The sequence below is a fragment of the Eurytemora carolleeae genome, unplaced genomic scaffold, assembly GCF_000591075.1.
Source record: "Eurytemora carolleeae unplaced genomic scaffold, Eaff_2.0 scaffold883, whole genome shotgun sequence".
Taxonomy (NCBI): Eukaryota; Metazoa; Arthropoda; class Copepoda; order Calanoida; family Temoridae; genus Eurytemora; species Eurytemora carolleeae.
Window position 1 is genome coordinate 127857 of NW_019396887.1, and position 21040 is coordinate 148896.

General features: G+C 30.3%; 2 protein-coding genes across 2 annotated transcripts; one reads left to right on the forward strand and one right to left on the reverse strand.

Annotated features, from left to right (window-relative positions):
• Nucleotides 1–6661: 6661 nt before the first annotated feature.
• LOC111709779 (uncharacterized) lies at nucleotides 6662–10503 on the forward strand. The gene is made up of 6 exons (XM_023483685.1): nucleotides 6662–6737; nucleotides 6841–6869; nucleotides 7245–7332; nucleotides 7803–8099; nucleotides 8721–8958; nucleotides 9932–10503. Exons 1-6 carry the CDS (start codon nucleotides 6664–6666, stop codon nucleotides 10034–10036), a joined length of 831 nt encoding a protein of 276 aa, XP_023339453.1. The 5' UTR covers nucleotides 6662–6663; the 3' UTR covers nucleotides 10037–10503.
• A 2729-nt stretch (nucleotides 10504–13232) lies between these two features.
• On the reverse strand, nucleotides 13233–20693 carry LOC111709784 (protein muscleblind). The gene is made up of 12 exons (XM_023483691.1): nucleotides 20543–20693; nucleotides 19992–20044; nucleotides 18967–19063; nucleotides 18050–18178; nucleotides 16964–17006; nucleotides 16731–16817; nucleotides 15212–15262; nucleotides 15069–15124; nucleotides 14891–14987; nucleotides 14178–14239; nucleotides 13731–13793; nucleotides 13233–13651 (listed from the first exon to the last, which is right to left on the reverse strand). The coding sequence occupies exons 1-12, from the start codon at nucleotides 20605–20607 to the stop codon at nucleotides 13549–13551; spliced, it is 906 nt and encodes a 301-aa protein (XP_023339459.1). The 5' UTR covers nucleotides 20608–20693; the 3' UTR covers nucleotides 13233–13548.
• Nucleotides 20694–21040: the final 347 nt, after the last annotated feature.

The window sequence follows — 21040 nt, forward strand, 5'->3', positions numbered from 1 at the left end:
TGACCTCCCCCCTCTCTATTTTCTTTATGTAATTAAAACCTAAACATTTGATACGTTTATGAATATCCCTTGACCCAGCAAACTAAAGTCTGCTAAAATGTTTGCAACATTTTCAAACACTGAATGTGTATTCTCGAAAAAAACTAAAAATACGCAATTTCCCTATAAAGGCGCCTGTTGAAAATATTTTTAGGATTCATTTGAGACATATATAACGTTTTAATGACGTATAATTACTGAGTTTGAGCGCAAAGTAGACGTTCAAAATCATCCATTCGATTGGTTACGCTCAAGGGCGTATACAGAAATAAATAGATTTTTTATAATAATCATGAAAAGCAAACTTATTTTTTTTGTGTTCTTCACTCTTCAGTTAAGATTTGAAAAGTGTGAAAGGCTTGCAAAATTCAAGGGGGGGGCTACGCCCCCCCCCTTTACAAGTCTAGGGGGGGGCACTGCCCCCCATGCCCCCCCCCTGTATACGCCCTTGGTTACGCTTTGAGAATCGTTATTTTTTATTATTATATAACATCGACGAAAAATTTATCAAAAATTATACATTAAACTAATTAGATGTTTAGGAACATATTTCTCAATAGAAATTTGTCAATAAATCATTGTTAGAAACAATTATTCCTTTTTCATCATTATATTGAATTTCTTATTCTTTACGAATTAGTTCGCAGATTTCTTCAAATTCTGGAAATGTCGTCTTTTCAATAAAAATTCCAGAAAATGTTTGTGAACAATGAGAGATTACAGAAACTAATACTGAATAAGGTTACTTATTTTTGTTGAAAAGAGTAAATTCTTTTTTCTCAACCTGTTCCTAAACAATTAATTAGTTTACTGTAGAATTTTTGTTACATTCTTTGTCGTCGTTATTTAATAATTTTTTAAAAATCGATTCTCAAAACGTAACCACCCAAATGGATGATTTTGAAAGTCGACTTTGCGCTCAAACTCATAATTAAACATCCTTAAAATGTTTCAAATGAATCCTAAAAAAAATTCTCTACAATACTGCATTCTCAGTTCAACTACCATACATTGCCGGTCACTCCCTTTAACTCATTTCATCTTTATTGTTTTTAGAGTGTAGAGTTTGATTGCTCTCGTCGGAAAATGAAGTTATATGAAATTCCAAATATCTTTTTACAACAATTTCTTCATACTTTTGGCTCATATATTTATTAAAAATGTTGTCCTTGTTATATATTCCGAGGTTCCATCTGTTTCATTACGCGCGTCACATTTTCTCACGGTTGCGTACCTTTCATTGCGTATGTTCGCATCTTTACGCAGCTGCACATTCGTCTTTTATATTTCATAGTGTTTATACATATCCATCCTTGCATAAAGTGACCACTGACTACTGACCAACACATATAAACAGCAGATTTCTAGAAAACAGTGAAACCCATTAAACATAATTCATAAAAAATGAGAAGATTGGATTAGTTGTTCAAAAACGTAACAACTCTTCTAGATGTGAAAATGAAGATTTTTCAAAACTACGCATTTTTCTTAATATTAATCGTTTGTTTGCTTATGTTGATTACTTTTTGCATCTAAATTAATTGGGTTGTTGAGAATTATATTTTTTAAGGGGGGGGGGGTAATGCTAAACTCTTTTCTTAATCTCTTGAGTGGGGGAGGAAAGCTTCTGAATAAAAGTGAATAAATTAGGATAATTTAATTTTATTGTGATTTATTTATATGACTGCTCTGTATAGATAATTAAGAAAACACAAACAAAGATAAAGTAACGATAAAAGAATTTTAAAAAAATCTCTTATTAGTTGAAAATATATTTTTCATATTAACGTATTAAGAAGCTGGTAACAGTATAAGACTTAACAGCGTCTGAATATCCTAAAACTGCTAATGTTTGGACTAGATCTTATTAGAGGTTTAACCTTTTTAATCTCTCAATCGCGATCATATTAAGCATTTTGATTTTTTATTACTATTGTACAAAAAAATAGAAATATAAAAAGTTTACAACAGAAACTATGAAAAAGAGTCCAAAAATGAAGCTGACAACAGTGTAGGATTAACCGCATTCAATAACATCCATTGTTCATACTAATTGCATAATGCATATGTTTGAACTAAATCGTATTAAATCTCTCGATCGCGATCATATTAATCATTTGATTTTTATGCGTTACAAACAAATTGCGAAAATAATTGACAAAAACTAGAAAATGTGTCCGAATTTTTTTGAAAACGATCATTAAACGATCGTTTTTTTCGTTTTCCTATCGTTTTTTGTTTCGTTTTCCGATCATTTTAAAAACAATCGTTTTAAAAACTTTTTTAAAAAACGATAGTTTTTAAAACGATCGGAAAACGAAACAAAAAACGATAGGAAAACGAAAAAAAACTATCGTTTTTCAAAAAAATGAAAACGTTAACATCCCTATATGCACCCAATATTATGTAACTTTTTTATAAATTATACTTTTCCTTTTCTCGACCTTGTTTAAAGCTCATAAAAACGCGTCAGGGTATTTGTTTAAACATTTTCAACATTTGTTTGTTTATGCAACTTCACAACAACACGGGAGACATTTATAATTATATTATTTGTTTACATGTTGGGTATTTAATTCAGCCATTACATAGATGAAATGTTTACAAACTAACCGCGTCAAATTCCCGATCTTTTTGTTTATTTAAAAGTTTTTGTGAACAAATTAATTAAATTAATTAAACCATCTTCTCGTGATTTTGATAAAACATAATTGCAGGATTTTAGCGTGAAATGATAGATAGATATATATATATATATGGATAGATAGATAGATAGATAGATAGATAGATAGATAGATAGATAGATAGATAGATAGATAGATAGATAGATAGATAGATAGATAGATAGATAGATAGATATATGGATAGATAGATAGATAGATAGATAGATGTGGATTCTGATATGACAGATATAGGATAGGATAGACAAAAATTGTCCTTGGATAGGGTGAATTCTAGAGAGGAAAAACAGTTAATCATTTAATCTACATCCTAATAATTTAGTACCATTCAGTGTAATTTAATATTAATAAATAAACACGAGCTTTACAGTTCACGACTCGAGAATGCATTTATGCGAAATTTAAATAGTTCAGCATTTTCTTTCTTTTCGTTTTCAACTTGGATTTCAAATCTTCTTTTAGATTTGCTTTTAAAAAATTACATTTTTAACAGAAAAAAACCTGAAAAATCACTGTATTAGATTCATTATAAAACTGAATTTGCATGCTTTAAAAATAACCTCTTTTCGACAAACTATTAATCGGAAAACAAAATTTTATTTCAATTTATCCATTTTTTCCAAATAGATTATACACTATAAGAGGTTCTTGTTCGCAAAGTCGTGGCAGAAATTTCGTATAAATTTTACCTCGTAGCTCTGGTAAAAAAGGGAATTTTTGAAGATTGTACATTTGAAATTAAAAACATTTTAGTTATTCTTAAATAATTTTTAAAAAAACTATAAATGTCTAAAAACATGGAAGTCTTTAATCGAACGTAAAACGTGAGAGTGAGACAATTTTTTAATCGAAAAAATGGGTTGGATAGAAGTTTTTCTTATTAAATGAAATTGAAATTGTTTGAAACTTTATCTCAGAAATTAGAAGAAGGTCACATTTTGGAAAAAGTAGGAATCATAAAATATTTTATACGAAATAATTAATTATTTGATATAAAAAAATTAATCATTTTGACTTTTCCACTAAGTGTACTTGTTTTTTTTTTCGTGACACCGGTCGTGTACGTGAAGTAAACATTTTTATGGTTTTTACTCGTAACGTAACATGGCTCATTGGAATTTGTTAATTCGCACGGAAACAATCTTGCTAAATAATATTTGGTAAATTCTAACCAAGGGTGATGTAATAGGTGCCATGGTCTTTAATTGTTTTGCGTAAAAACAGATTCATTGATTTCTCACAATGCAGTTATATAATGACAAAGCATAATGGGGGGGGGGGGGGTTAGTGGGGGAAGGTTAATGTTAATTTCTCAATTTTAAAAATTCAAATCATGACGTAAAGATTTCCTTGTTGGTGCTTGTTATAAGTAACTCAATATTACAAAATACTTTTTTTTAAATGTTATACTTCATCTTACAATTTCTTCATATTCCCAAATAAACTATTTAAATGAAAATTAAAGAATTTTTTTTAAAAAAAGGAATTTTATTTTCACCAATAATAAGACAATCATTGATAGAACATTCCTATGATGCTTCTTTGATAATCATTTGATACTCCTTTGATGCTCCTTTGATACTTCTTTAATCCTCCTTTATTACTCCTTTGATACTCCATCTATACTCATTTAATACTCCGTTGATACTTCTTTGATACTCCTTTGATACTCCTTTAATACTCTTTTGATACTCCTTTGCTTCTCCTTTGATACTCCTTTGATACTCTTTTGATACTCCTTTAAAACTCCTTTATTACTCCTTTGTTACTCCTTTAAGAATCATTTGATAATCCTTCGATAATTGATTGATACTTATTTGAAATTCTTTTAGTAATCCTTTGATACACCTTTGAAACCTCTTTAGAATCTTTTGAAACTTCTTTGATAATCATTTGATACCCATTTGATGATTCTTTGATGCTCCTTTGCTACTCCTTTGATACTCATTTGAAAATCATTTGATAATTCTTCGATAATCGATTGATACTTTTCTGAAACTCTTTTGGTAATCCTTTGATACACCTTTGATATATCTTTGATAGAATCCTTTGATAATCCTTTGATAATCCTTTGATAATCCTGTAATAATCATTTGATAATCCTTTAATACATCTTTGATAATCCTTTGATACTCCTTTAATTATCATTTGATAATCCTTCGATAATCGATACTTCCTTCAAACTCTTTTGGTAATCCTTTGATACACCTTTGATAATCTTTGAGATATCATTGATAATCCTTTAACACTCCTTTGACAATCCTTTGAAAAATCCTTTGATAATCCTTTGATAATTTTTGAAACACCTTTAAAACTACTTTGATAATCCTTTGTTAATCCTTTGTAAATCCTTTGATAATCCTTTGATAATTCTTTGGTAATCCTTTGATACTCCTTTAAAACTCCTTTGATAATCCTTTGTTACTCCTTTGATAATCCTTTGATAATTCTTTGATAATCCTTTGATAATCCTTTGATAATCCTTTGATAATCCTTTGATAATCCTTTGATACTTCTTTGATACTGCTTTGATAATCCTTTGATAACCCTTTGATAATCCTTTGATATTCCTTTAATAATTCTTTGATAATCCTTTGATAATCCTTTTATAATTCTTTAATATTCTTTGATAAAACTTTAATAATTCATTAATTCTTTTATAATTCGATAAGACTTTGATATTCCATTCATAAATGAATCTGTACGTATGTTTCCAATCCTACTTGGTGTAGAAAAGAAATGGTTTAATCTATTCAACAATCTTACATTAGCAATCCTTGGTAGCTGTTTATTTGGTACTCACCTATCCATAGTTAAAAATCCTTGGAAGGAAGTTGAATTTAAAAGTAAATTTATCGCAATTACTGCAATTAAGATCAAATATAATAATAAATATGTAAGGTTCAAGATTATGTATTCTAAATGGAATATTCTCCCATAGGTAGATTAGCTTAGCAACAAGCGAAGTTATTGATACTTCTAAACTCATAAACATATATTGAATAACGAACCGAGTACTAATAAGAAAATCTTATTTTCAAAACTCTATGTATTTGAAACCTGAGTCTAAAACTAAAGAATGCGCGAATTTTAAGTTCGAGGTTAAAAGTTCTTTAAAATAATGAATAGCTACTTAAATATTAAACTTTCTCAATTTTAAACTTGAATTTCCCGGGAAAAATCTGAACCAAAAGGATTTAAAGAATTATTACGTAAGTATCGGTATTCGGTAATCAGCTGTTTTTTTAAATTTTAAATTATTTACGTGACAGAAAACAAAACATATTTCCAGTTACACAGTATTTTGGGTTTACGTGCAAACATTAATTAATCTAACACGTGACATTTATTAAATCAAGGTTTCTACTTTTAAATATATCGTAATTAGTTGAATGCCGCTTAGCGCTGAATGATGATAGACAAATAGGGATTGCGGGATTTCAAGATTTTAACCCTGTGTTTAAATTTTAACTCGTCGATTTCGGCGAGTTAAATATTTAACCACAGGGTTAAATATTTAACCTCATGGTTAAAGTTCAGGTTTAAATTAAGTCAGAAGTGGCATTTAACCATGAACTTAAAATTTAAGTCAAAACTTTTCGTTCTTTAGTTTTAGACTCAGATGTTTCATGTTTTAAGCATGAGTTCTTCTATCTTAAATAACCTAAGTTAAAAATATTAAAGGTTTATAAAAATACATTGATAGAACGTTGATATTACTTGTTCGTAATCATATCCTTTGAATTTAATATAGATATACGTAAATATACGTTTAGTTGAAATTCAATCGACGGAAATTTTTTTTGCATTGGTGCGCCAGTTTTTCACAATTTAAATATCCCCATGAGAACTTTTTTACTGCAGACATGATGTATCTTATTTTTATCAAATAATCTTGACAAAAGTTGTGCTTTTTAAATTTTATTAATTTTTTCAGAATAAAATGATTAAAAAATCATTATTCTTTCTTTCAGTTGTTGGTTTTAACATAGTTCTTGGTTGCAACATCGACTTCAGGAATACGAACTAAAATTTGATTATCTTTTTTAGTTAAACAAAGCTACTTAAAACTGCAAATCTTTATTATGAAACAGATTTTTATAATTCGTATTTTATTTAGACGAAGAATCGAAGACAGATTTTTGCAAGGTATTGTAAAAGAATATTACTTTTTATGAAATACTGAAAAGTTTGATTTTCCTTAAAATTGTTGGAATTTTTACATGTATTATTGATAAAAACAGGTTTATTTTTATCCTTTCACACACCGTTCATTTTATTAGTATTTAGCACATACTTTTGTGTAGTGTGAGTTTCTGTTTTTGAGTGCCCAGTGTCCGAATTTAATGAATTTAAGCCGCGTCTTGAATCCTCCAAAAACCGGTTTCAATGGAGCGCCGGCTTAAATCTTGAAAAAAATAATACAAATTTAAGTGAAAACAGCAAAATTTCAGCCTCAGGAAATATAATCGGTATTATGTGGTTTCCGAAAATTGTTATTGGTTCATTATGTTTTTATTTTAGAAGGAGTTAGTCCTCAAGTATTTGGAAGGAAGGTTGCGAGAGAGGAGAATTCTTCAACGCAAACTTCTAGATCTGGGGTAAATCAAAGGTAAACTACACAGCTATAAAGTTTAGTCACAAACCTAGAGTAGGCAGATGAAAGAAAAATTAATGTCGTTAGTATGATAGAAATAGCATCAAATTCAAGTATATAACTTCAGTGTTCATGAGCACAGGATAAAACTGGGGTAAAAGGCAAAATGTAATCAGGAAACTTATTTTTGTAGCTCTAATAGCTCTAATGAGGATTAGATCATTGATAAGAGGCCGAATTTAAAGAATTTGAACCGCGTCGCTGAACCGCCATTAACCGGTACCAATTGAGCACTGGCTCAAATCTAGAAACACTGATTATAATTTAAGTAGAATAAACCATGTCTGAACCGGGTTCAAATTCTTTAAATTCGGCATCAGGTTTATTTTAATGTCGTCTTTCAGTATCATTAATTTCTGTCTTTGAATTATAATTATTATTTCAGAATGTAGTGTAGTATTAGTTTTGTCCGTTTAATTTTACAGGCATTCCTCTTCTTTCTCTACATCATCAATACCTGCTGCAGATTCACATTTTCAAGCTTCAAATAAAAACCCTGCAGCAAACCTAAAACCTCAATCTAATACTAAACTCTCCAATCACTCTAAAACAAGTCCCAAATTTCCACCCAAAAATGTCAGAAACGATCGTCATAAACCCAAACCTCACAAACACCCTAAGGCTGAGAGTAAATCCTATGTTAAACAATCGTCTTCTTCTGCAGAAGAATCAAGATTACAACGTGCAGATTATATATCAGCTCTCCCCAGCCAATATACTAGGTAATTTATTGAAAATTTCCAATTCTATCCTTTTTTCCTTCTTCTTTTTACTGTTCTTCTGATTTATCTTTTCTCTTTCTATTTCATTCTTTCTTGCCTGTACGTAATTCATCCTTTCCCTTACTCTTTCTATTTCATTATAATTCTGTCTAATTCATCCTTTTCTTTGTGATTCATTCTTTCTCTTTCTATTTCATTCTAATTCTGTCTAATTCATCCTTTCTCTTTGTGATTCATCCTTTCTCTTTCTATTTCATTCTAAATCTGTCTAGTTCATGTATTTTCTTTCTATTTCATTCCTTCTCTTTCTAATTCATCATTTCACTTTCTATATTATACTAACTCTGTCTACTTAATCCTTTCTCTTTCTAATTCATCCTTTCCCTGTCAAATGTATATTTTCTCCGTTTAAGTCCTCCTTTCTCTGCCTAAATCATACATTTTTTGTCTGATTCATGCTTTTTCTGTTGAATTTTCTCTTTCTTATTTCTCCTAACTTTATCTAATTCCTTCTTTCATTCAAATTGGTCTTTTCTATTATCTGTTTTAATCATTGTTTTCTATCTTTCTCTGTGTAGTTCCTGTCCCGAACTCTTATTCTTATATTATTTTAATATTTAGAGCGGCGTCACCATCTTTAGCAACAAGAAACCAGTTAGAATTTATTGATAAACCGGTTAAAGAAAAAACTAACCAAGCTAAGCCGCAGTACATATTTGAACCGTACACTCAGCACATCAAACACCTGCAAAAACAACAACGAAAACCATCTGTTGACCAGGAACAGTATCAACAACCCGTAGAGGGGTCTATTGCTCCTTATGAAGAGAAATATGATTATTTTCCACATAATTACGAGGTAAGATTTTATTGTTTATGTACAGTATTTATGGTTTAAAACATCACGGGCAGCCGTAGTACATTTCAATTTCCGAGCCGGGTCAAAGTTTCCGGTCCCAGTTTGTAATGTATCGCCCAGACATTGGTGGAACAAGGTTAACACGGTCAGACTTTAGGTTGAATTTACTTTTACTAAAGGGTCAGAGGGGCGTGACATTTAAAAGACAAAAAAGTAATTCAAACATTTTTGCTCATTAAACTTTTTATTAAAAAAAAGTTTTGCGTATATTTATTTCCCCCCCCCCCCCCCGGGGCCACGAAGATATGCATGAACGGCTTAGTAAATAAAGAGATTAATAAAGTGATAGAATGGAATGGTAGATAATTGCAGAAATAACTAAATAGAATTTTAAAGTTTCCTACGTATTGATTATACGATTACTAGACTTTTAGGGCGCTTCGCGCCCATCTTCTATTTCAATTGTGAACATGTTCTCATCGTAAAAACAAAGAAAAAAAAGTTTCACAGATTTTTAAAAAAAATTTTGCGGATTTTCAAGATTTAAAACATGTTTACAAAAATTTAAACTTTTAAACACCTTTTTATTAAATTTTCATTATTTATAAACCTTCCCTGGGTCATGCGAGATTCCATAAAAAATTTTGGCCCGATCGGTTCAGCCGTTTTGACGGTTATTGGATACAAACAAACAGAAAGACAAATCAAATTTATATATAGATACATTAACGACATCGTTCTAGTCTCTAGTTTAAATCTTTCTGGGGAACTGTACTAAATTTGACTTTCTTTACATTTAAAACTTTAACTATAACTTTTTTATTGAGAAAACAGAAATAAAAGTCTCATAGGCCTAAAAACCACAACCCTCGTTATATTCTTAGTTGTAAAGTATTTAGCGTTTTCTGTTTGCTTTTATGGCAGTTGCATTGCAAAAATACAAAATTTATGTACATTGTACTGTACTGTTTAGACGAGTGTACAGGGGGGTGAGCAATACACCCTGTATGTACCGGATCCATTTGTTCCTGGACACCCTCATGGAAATGGAAATTTTGGCTGGATCCCTGTAGAGTAGGGTTTACTGAATAATTTTTTATTTACAGTTAATGTACAGAGTGCACAGAGTATCCCCCTGAAACATGACAGTTGGTGAATAGTTTAAAAATTGTCTTCTTCCACAATTTGTTAATTTGTTCGATACCAAACAAATTACAAGGCAGTCATATTATAGTAAGATTTATTTCAAAATAAAATAGTTTTGAGTAAAAAAGTTTTTTAAGAAATAAACTGCAAAATCTCTTTAATATCCAATACAGTTTAGGGAAGAAGACATTTAAAACTGCCATGTTTCATCGGACACACTGTTTATCAGGGTAAATTATTTCGAAACCATGATTTTGACAAAAAAAAATTATTGTTACTTTTCAACATGTTTATCAAAATTTCAGGCTATTTCAATAACCATGGGGATATGCTATCTCATTTGAACTACTTCCGTTTGAACTATAGTTCGTTTGAACTACTGCACGTGGTACCACGTGAGTAATTGAAATGAAAAATAGTTCAAACGAGTAAATATATTGCTCATTTGAACTATTTTTTAGTTCATTTGAACTATTTTCATTTGAACTATTAATATTATAAATGAAATAAACAAAAAAATAGTTCAAATTAACATTGAAATAGTTCAAATGGACATAAAAATAGTTCATATGAACAAAAAAATAGTTCAAATGAACACAAAAATAGTTTAAATGAACAAAAAATAGTTCAAATTGACGTAAAAATAGTTCAAATAAAATAGTTCAAATGAAAAAAAAACTTAAAATGAACTTAAAATATAGTTTAAATGAAAAAAAATAGTTCAAATGAAAAAGTTCAAATGACAAAAAAATAGTTCAAATGAAATAGTTCAAATGAATAGTTCAAATGAACAAAAAAATAGTTCAAATGAGAAAAAAATATTTCAAATGAAAATGACAAAAAATAGTTAAAATGAGAAAAAAATAGTTCAAATGGACAAAAAAATAGTTGAAATGAACAAAAAATAGTCACAATGAACAAAAAAGTAATTCAAATGGACGTAAAAATAGTTCAAACAGACAAAAAAATAGTTAAAATGGACATAAAAATAGCTCTAATGAACTCAAAAATAGTTCAAATGCTGTTAATCAGCTGAAATAATTAGGGGAGGGGGCCTCGGGGGGCCCGCAGGCCCGTGGGCTGAGGCAGACGCTGAACTCCAACCTTCGAGTGTGCGAGGTTGGGAAGACTTCACTGCCGCGCTTACTTAAAAGCATGATTAAGGGGGGATGACATTTGTAGATCGAGATTGAATCCTAGCCGCAGCGCTCGGCCCAGAAAGTGTCATAACGTAACCTAACCCGTGGCCGCAGCGCTCGGCCCCCTAGACTGTCCTAGCCGCAGCGCTCGGCCCAGAAAGTGTCATAACGTAACCTAACCCGTGGCCGCAGCGCTCGGCCCCCTAGACTGTCCTAGCCGCAGCGCTCGGCCTAGAAAGTGTCTTAACCTAACCTAACCCTAAATAAATACTAATTTAATTGAAAATTATTGAAAAAGTGGTCATGTCAAAAAGTAAAATCCGCAGTGAAGTCTACCCCACCTCGCACACTCGAAGGTTGGAGTTCAGCGTCTGCTGTGGGAGGAGACAGACAAAGGGGCCGGGTAAAATCACGTAGGGAGTAGGAGTAAATCACATTTAAACTATTTATATGTCTTTAACTATTTTATTTGAAATTTTTGTTTGTTTATTTTTCATTTGAACTATTTTTTTCTCATTTGAACTATTTCATTTTAACTATTTTTTTGTTAATTTAAACTATTTTTATGTTTATTTAAAACATTTCTGTGTAAAATTGTTATCTAATTAAAATTGTTTTTTTGTTCATTTTAACTATTTTTTTTTGTCATTTTCATTTGAAATATTTTTTCCTCATTTGAACTATTTTTTTGTTCATTTAAACTATTTCATTTGAACTATTTTTTTTTCATTTGAACTATTTCATTTGAACTATTTTTTTTCATTTAAACTATATTTTAAGTTCATTTCAACTTTTTTTTCATCTGAACTATTTCATTTGAACTATTTTTATGTTCATTTGAACTACTTTCATGTTAATGTAAACTATTTTTATGTTTATTTGAAACATTTCTGTATAATTGTTATCTAATTAATTGTCTCGAAATTTAATTTAAAAACTGAATTGCGGTGAAAAGTTTTTCAAATGAGCAAGAAATGTGTTGATTTGAACTACTGGATATGACGTCATGTCAGTAGTTCAAATGAACAATAGCTCAAACGAACAATAGTTTAAACGAACAATAGTTCAAACGGGAGTAGTTCAAATGAAAATCCACCACCATGAGCCATTCTGAGAACTTCTTAATTTTTATTCATTTGGCATTTTTTCGCAAATAATATACTGATACCGATATTATACTTGACAAATTATGGCCTGCATTTTTGCCTTTTAAATAACGGAGATATTCTGACTTTTGTCAAATTTCAAATTCCCAAAATTTTGTGCCGCCTATCTAAAATCAACACGTACTTAACACAAACAAAAGTCGATTTTGAATCTTCCCGAAATTCGTATTTCGTTGTCTATTTAGAGTAAACAAATTTCTTCCAATTCAAAAATATTCTGTTTTGATAAAAAGGCAAGATTACAAAAATTTTATTTGAACTTTGCAATGTCTGTCACAAAAATAATTTGTAAACAGTAAATCCAGAAAATCTTGATTAGTTTTATAAACTGAAACTAAATACGTCACTTCAATAGACGGTATAAAATATATTACCCAAAAACCATGTTATATGTTATGATATTTTTGTTTTTGTTTTTATTTGTCATTATTATTTTTTTATATGATTGATATGATTTGATCAGAGTAAATATTATAATTTTAGATTATTGTAATCCATAATATATAATAACAATATAAAGATATATGATTTATATCTTTATTCTTCAATCAGAAAAATTGAAAACAGTGCTTTTTTTACTGCACAAACGAGAAAATAATAGGGAAAATATTCAAGATAAATACGATAATTAAGTCTTGTTTAATAATCCAATAATCTTGTTCAATAATTCAATAATCTTGTTCAATAATTCAATAATCTTGTTCAATAATTCAAAAAAAAAATAGTTTTAAGATTTTAGTGAATATCGTTAATAAAAGTTTATCCCAGTAGAATAGCGGTCTTTATAATATTTCTCCATGTTCTCTCTCTCTTTAATACAAAATAAATATTGGAATATTTATTAAATGATTTTAATAAATTATCATAATTAGAATCAATCAAAGGAATGCAAATCAAGCTAAAAATATCTTCTAACAGTTTTGTAAGCGAAAAGTTAAAAATGAATTGCAGAAAAGCCCCGAACAAATTAGCAAAGCGTGTCTTGGATTTTATGCAAGTTTTTACTAAGAATAAAATGTGCCTTACTTCCTAAATTTTGCTGATTGTAGACAAATAATACTTTAAATTTTATTTTCTCTCTGCCCTTAAGGAAACCCTTTGAACATATGACAAATAGAAATTAATCAATTACGTGGAAACTAGATAACATTTCTGCTGGAGGTTAAAGTTGGGATTTGAAATTGTTCTAATCCAAAGTTGATTCCTGAATCAATTGGTGGCGGCATTCCTCCAAATCCTCCGCTAAATTGTAGGATATTACTACGGTTCTAAATGTCATCTTCAATATGATTTAATTCACAAAAGATGATTTAGGAAGTACCTGCTATAATTAAGAAGGTAAGGATAACTTGGAAGTACAGTTCCTGGATTCTGATAAAACATACTGTACATAATTTCTTTTTTAAGCTGCTCTTGTAATGTAAAACTTTCGATCAATACAAATATTTAAAAAAGTAAAATAATTGCTAATGTTTACATCAGCCTTCTGTGTCTTTACATAGCAAGTAGTGATCTCTGTTTTTGTTTGTGTATGTCCGATCATAACTTGTGAACCCTTCGACCGATTTGTTTTAAACTTTATTTGGGGAACTCGAGGTAGACCCACGGAAATGTTCTTTACTTGGTTTAAAAATTCTTAATTGAGTTTGTCGACTTTTATAGAGAAAGTTTGCTTTGCAGGCAAAGCTAGTGTTAAAAAAAAACTAAAAGACATCTTTTACAAAAAAAAAATCAAATATTGTTTCAAAATTAGACAAAAAGAAATTTCCTGAGCCCATAAATATCCATTGGAGGGGGATATACCATAGATCCTCCCACATTTCCTACATCCTGCAAATTAATTATTTAATTAAAAGTTCGAAGAAAAATAAAACAATTTTAAAAGTTAATTAAAGGTTTATGACAAAATAGACGGTTTCAGATCTTGGATTTTAATATATTTTAATGTTGAACATTCATTACTATGTTCTGTACGTACAATTTATGTTATTCTACAGCGCACAGCAGTGTACGAGTACGGTATGTCACATGAATTGTACATTGTTCGTTTTATAATGTACTATGTGAACCTGAAAGCTATTCCATCAAGCTGTTCAGAGATTTTATTTTTGGACCTTTACGATGTCTTTAATGTAATACTTTACTAGGACATGTTCGTAAATGTATGTTACTCTACTGCGTACAGTAATGTACGGCATATGTCACTTGACCGGCAGATAGAATTGTAATATTTTACTTTAGCTGTACAGTGTACCTAATTTATTACTGTACCTGTAGCGTGTACACTGTATATTACTGTACCTGTACCGTGTACACTATATATTACTGTACCTGTACCGTGTACACTATATATTACTGTACCTGTACCGTGTACACTATATATTACTGTACCTGTACCGTGCACACTAAATATTACTGTACCTGTACCGTGTACACTATATACTACTGTACCTGTACCGTGTACACTATATATTACTGTACCTGTACAACATATCTTCTGAAGGGATCATAAAAAGGTTGAGGAAGAGATGGTGCTCTCTTAATTGAACCAGCTTGGACAGGTTCAGGAGTTCTACTTCTAAATATAAGACGACATGTTTATCAAATCAACAAGACGACATTTGTCTCTTTCAAACAAAAATAGTTAAAAATGGCGTACCTTTTTTTAGAGATAGACTCACCGGGTGGTATCACATCTCTCTCAACCTCATCGTCCTGCCCAATGTATTATTTCAAATGTTTAATTTTTTGAGAGAATGATTGTTAAAAACTCCAAAATACATGTTAAGGAATTGTAATTACCTTATATAGTACAGGAGCTTGTTCAGTGTAAACAGAGGGACCCACACCTTGCTGCGAGAACGATATTTGAATAGAAATGTTCTAGTCTTTCTGATTATAAGTAGGATTGGGTAAGTTCTGGCTTGTTTCAACCAGTTTGTTAACGGTTAGCTAAAATCGTTCAAACACCTTTTCTGATATCCATTCATTCATAGAAAAGAACTGAACGGAACGTTTCCTTTCGTTTTAAAGGGAGTGTTAGCCAGAAATGAAAGGGGGTATATATGCGCATGCTGATATCGAATTTAATTCGATTTTGATAGCTACTAATTTACTTCTAGTAAGTGGTAAGTAACTAAGTAAGTAATTATTTATTTATGAAATATAACAAAAACATACAAAATTAAGTGTTTCAGGAGAAAATATTTGAAAACCTCCAAAAACAGAGGTTCTGGGAATATTTTCCCCCAAATTCTAAGAAAAGGAAAAGGAAAGGAAAGGAAATGGAACGTTACATATTTTTTGTTTACATTACATTAAATATAAGTGGTGGTGGATTGTTAGTATTTTTAGACGATGAACTAACAACTTTAAGAAATAAAAATTATAGATTTGTGATGTTAAAAAAATATAGAATAGACTTTATGGGTTGTGGAAAAGGTATAGGTTTTACGCAAAACGGGCTTTTTTTAGCATCTTTTTAATTCGCGCCGATTTTTGACATCCTTTACGTTTGATTATATCTTATACATTTTCAATCTTTTTAGTCTTTTCTTTCTAAAATCGTCTTTGCTTTCTTCGATTCTTGTGTTAAAATTAATACTTTTTTCTACTGATAAAAATCTTCAATTGAATTCTGTTTAAGATTAGAAATATCTATCTGTTGTGTCAATATATGAGGAGAACATATTTTTAAATGTCTAACATCCAAGAGCGTAGCGTCCATACAAATTCACTTATGTTACATTTTTCTACTCCGATTGTAAATAATTCAAGAACATTTAAAACTATTCATTCAGATTGCATTCGACAATTGTAGGTTGTATTGTATAAATGAGTAGTTTTAAATTTAATTGAATTATTTACAATCTGAGTGGAAAATGCAACTACGTGAGTTTTATGGAAGTTTAGTAGGAATCGATATCAAATTCTATTAATAGATGTCAACCTATACCCCTTTTAATTTTTCGCGAACACTCCCTTTAAAATTACCATTCGTTAACGATCTCAATCTTATCAACGACGTTAACAAAAGATATTTTAGATACTGTTAACGGTCATTTCATGCAAAAATTGCTGGGGGAAATTAAAAGACAACATTAAAAAAAATCAAAAAACTTTTTTTTTAAGTTAATCTTTTATTTTCTATAAGTTTGATGCAATTTTAAGCAGAAACATTAACGAAAGTCGCCGTTATTGATAGACACGTCCGTTCGTTCTTATTTTCTTCATGAACGGTTGTTTCCTTTTGTTATCGATTTTTCGTTAACTTGCCCAGTCCTAAAAAATTATTATAAGTTTCATATAATTAAAAGTTTACCTTGTAGTATTGGGTAGGGTAGTGAGGAAGAAAATAGTAGGGGAGCTGGGGACTTGGTTGAACACCAACAGGGGTAATCAGAGTATTCTGGTAATGATGATAATAAATAATAATAATACTACAATGTATTACAGGAATTATATTGAAAACCCCGGACGTTAATGTGACGTGAGTGGAAAAGAGCTTTTAAAAAGCTCTATTTTAGTTATTTGTTTATATATATCAATATTTTCCTGAGGTCTGCTTTGTATTCCCAAGCTTTGTTTCAGCTCATTCCTAAAATATTATTCAGACTTTGAATGTCGTCTTCCTCAAAAATCTTCTTGCAATCGCAATTATTTTACCTGTGTTTAAATCTAACCATGGTTAAAAATGTCTGTCGTATTTATTAAGTTTACGATGGTTAGAATCTGATTTTAAGAATATCTTAAGTTTCTTTCTCAGAAAACTCATTATTACAAGCCAATCCAACATTTACATAAAAAAATATAGTCATTTATCAAAATAAAATAAAATCTTTTAAACAAAAATACCCTTGGCCCTATTAAAGAATTATAAAATTTTCTTTTAAAAGCATTTTTTTGAAGCTCGAAAATCTACTTTTTACAAAAGTAAAATGGATGTTTGTATAGATTATACACAATTACAGTGCTGCATGTTTATTGGACTATCTAAAATCATAAATTGAGTCTGAAAGTCGTCTTCCTCTTTGGCATTTTTATGAATCCCACTTGCTTCACAGACGACTGTATGGAAATCACTAAGTCTTATTTTTACATTCTTGGTTTCCATTAACTGTAAAATTGTTTCTATCGGAGTTAAATCGTTTTTTTTATGTGATTTAACGTCTTTGTATTAGAAGGCAACCTTTAGCTCGTTATATTTAAACTTGTCTTTAACGTCTTTGTATAAGAAGGCCACCTTTAGCTCCCTATATTTAAACTTGTCTTTAACGTCTTTGTATAAGAAGGCCACCTTTAGCTCGTTATATTTAAACTTGTCTTTAACGTCTTTGTATAAGAAGGCCACCTTTAGCTCGCTATATTTAAACTTGTCTATAACGTCTTTGTATAAGAAGGCCACCTTTAGCTCGCTATATTCAAACTTGTCTTTAACGTCTTTGTATAAGAAGGCCACCTTTAGCTCGCTATATTTAAACTTGTCTTTAACGTCTTTGGATAAGAAGGCAGCCTTTAGCTCGTTATATTTAAACTTGTCTTTAAAGTCTTAGTATAAGAAGGCCACCTTTAGCTCGTTACATTTAAACTTGTCTTTAACGTTTCATCCTTCGTGGGAATGTGGTAAACCCTTTACTGTACCTGAGTCTAAGATTATTTTTTCCATTAGTTTTGACAAGATTTTTGAGATGATCTGGTGGATGGTAGAATTTACAGTTTGTCCAGGCACACGTTCGGAATACGTCCTCAAAACAACAGACAACTATCTCACTAAAATATAATCAAAAAATATTTTAAAAATGTGCCTATATCAATCTCCCGGTAAAATTTTCACTCTCTTGAAAAATGTAAACACAACGATGAATATAAAAAAATCAATGTTAGTTTGATTTAAATTTTTCAATAATTTTCGAAGAAATAAATTTTATGTAGAAATATGAATTACGATGCTTTTTATTTTCACGTTTATCGTAAATTAAAATGATATGAACATTATAATTAAAACCCACGAGGATAAAGAGATTTATTAGGGTGACATCAGAATTAAAATATAAAGACAATTCATGCTAGTCTGAATTAATTTAAGGTACCTAGGAATTATATTGTTCATATCATAACTTTGTTGAAATGTACTTGTTTAGTTCTGAGTTAAAAATGAGCTTAGTTCTGAGTTAAGAATGAGTTTAAATATATACTTGTTTAGTTCTGAGTTAAGAATAAGTTTAGTCCTGAGTTAAGAATGAGTTTAGTTCTGAGTTACGAATGAATTTGAATATATACTTGTTTAGTCCTGAGTTAAGAATAGGTTTAAGTATATACTTGTTTAGTTCTGAGTTAAGAATAAGTTTAGTCCTGAGTTAAGAATAGGTTTAATGTTTAGTTCTGAGTTAAGAATAAGTTTAGTCCTGAGTTAAGAATAGGTTTAAATATATACTTGTTTAGTTCTGAGTTAAGAATAAGTTTAGTCCTGAGTTAAGAATAGGTTTAAATATATACTTGTTTAGTTCTGAGTTAAGAATAAGTTTAGTTCTGAGTTAAGAATGAATTTGAAGATATACTTGTTGAGGCCTGAGTTAAGAATAAGTAGGTTTCTGTTCTCTGGGGGAGGATGAGCATAGATACATAGTTCAGCTCTAGCATCAGCTCCACATACACCTAGATACATAGATTCATACATACATAGATACATAGATACATGGATACATAAATACATAGATATATTTAGATACATAGATACAAAGTTACATAGATACATAGATACATAGGTACATAGATATATAGGTACATAGGTTCATAGATACATAGGTAAATAGATACATAGATACATAGATACATAGTTACATTTGTTCATAGATGCATAGGTTCATAGAGACATAGGTACATAGATACATATGTACATAGATACATAGATAAAGGGGTACATAGATACATAGAGACCCCCAGGTCCTTCCCCTAAACGCAAGATGATATCATAAAGTTGCGATATTTTAGCAGGAAGATAAAACAAGATCAGGTGTGGCCGATGTTCTCCTGTAACAATGTTTTTCTGAACAACATTTTCATTTGTACTTTCTCCGACCAACATGAAATTAAAGTAAAAAGTGTTCTCTAAGTAGTAAAAATGTTTTAATCTAATACAGTGAGAACCCAAAAAAACGAAATTCTCGTCATATTGTTTTTGTAATGTTGCTAAGAATGGTTTAATTTGCATCTGAACTATTTCTAGAATACTGCTCGACGAATCATTTGCAAATTACTAAGCTCAACGACATTTTTATTGAAAAGGATAAACAAAAACGACATTCATTCCATTAATTTCTGGTTCTGACTGTACATTGTACATTGTATTATCTACTGTAGTTTAATAGACGAGTTGATTTCCTATATTTAAGAATTCTAAGTTTCTGAATGTTTACCTGTTTACCTGTTTACCTGTTTACCTGTTAACCTGTTAACCTGTTTACCTGTTTACCTGTTTACCTGTTTACCTGTTTACCTGTTTACCTGTTTACCTTTTACCTGTTTACCTGTTTACCTGTTTACCTGTTTACCTGTTTACCTGTTTACCTGTTTACCTGTTTACCTGTTTTCCTGAACTCCGGGCAAACATGAAGTTGAAGCCAACCATTGTCACGCCTTTACATTTGTCGAGTTTAATTAATGTATATTGAAATTATACATTTGCTCTAAACATGACGATTCAGAGATGAATAAAACACCGTTTTCGAGCTTTGATCCCTACCCTATCTAATGACAAATCTGAATCTTTAGACTTACTAAAGATAATGCACATTTACAAAGTTACAAACAATTAAGTCACACCACATAAAGTAAGTTACGACTAGGGTTTAAACATGAATAAATTGATGTTAGAGACACAATGTTTACTGCAAATAAAAGAAAGATCATGGGTGTTGAGCGTCTATAAAGTTCAATTTAGCAATTTGATATAAAAAAACATTAAGGGTTAATGAAACTTGGTTTAAAGCATTGAAATGAAACAATGCAGCGAGTTGAAAATACTTGATAATTATGTCGAAACCTTAATAGATTCCATAGCAGCAACTTAATATAATGTATTCAAACATCAAACTTTTGAAGACGACATTTCAAGCAAGCTTTTCTCTCTGTTACCTGTCCACAGTTAGCTTAACCTTCTCAATTAATTCCACAGACTGGTTCAGGTCATTATTCAACATTTTTACTGTTTTAAATGGAAAATATTTTTAGTTTTTAAAATATTTTCTTTTCTTGAATAGAATCTTACAATCTGAAATTGTCATGACACGACAGCATTTACATTTTTTTTTAAATAGGAAATTTCCCAAAAACCTAGGCATTTGGGAAATTTCCTAGATACCCAGGCATTTGGGAAATTTCCCAGATACCCAGGCATTTGGGAAATTTCCCAGATACCCAGGCATTTGGGAAATTCCCCAAATTCCTGTAGGTATTTGAGGGTGGTATATTTTTAAGATTTTGGAAATTTCTCAAATGACTGGATATTTGGGAAATTTCCCAGATACCCAGGCATTTGAGAAATTTCCCAGATACCCAGGTATTTGGGAAATTTCCCAGATACCCAGGCATTTGGGAAATTTCCCAGCTACCCAGGCATTTGGGAAATTTCCA

Bases quoted from the DNA above. Each gene is read 5' to 3' on its own strand.
- LOC111709779 (XM_023483685.1), top strand. From the start codon at position 6,664: ATGATTAAAAAATCATTATTCTTTCTTTCAGTTGTTGGTTTTAACATA. The intron at 6,870-7,244 runs GTATTGTAAAAG...TTTTTATTTTAG, and splicing joins CGAAGACAGATTTTTGCAAG to AAGGAGTTAGTCCTCAAGTA. The intron at 8,100-8,720 runs GTAATTTATTGA...TTTAATATTTAG, and splicing joins CTCCCCAGCCAATATACTAG to AGCGGCGTCACCATCTTTAG.
- LOC111709784 (XM_023483691.1), bottom strand. From the start codon at position 20,607: ATGTTGAATAATGACCTGAACCAGTCTGTGGAATTAATTGAGAAGGTT. The intron at 15,263-16,730 runs GTAAACTTTTAA...TCGTTCTCGCAG, and splicing joins ACCCTACCCAATACTACAAG to CAAGGTGTGGGTCCCTCTGT. The intron at 15,125-15,211 runs GTAATTACAATT...TACATTGGGCAG, and splicing joins AAGCTCCTGTACTATATAAG to GACGATGAGGTTGAGAGAGA.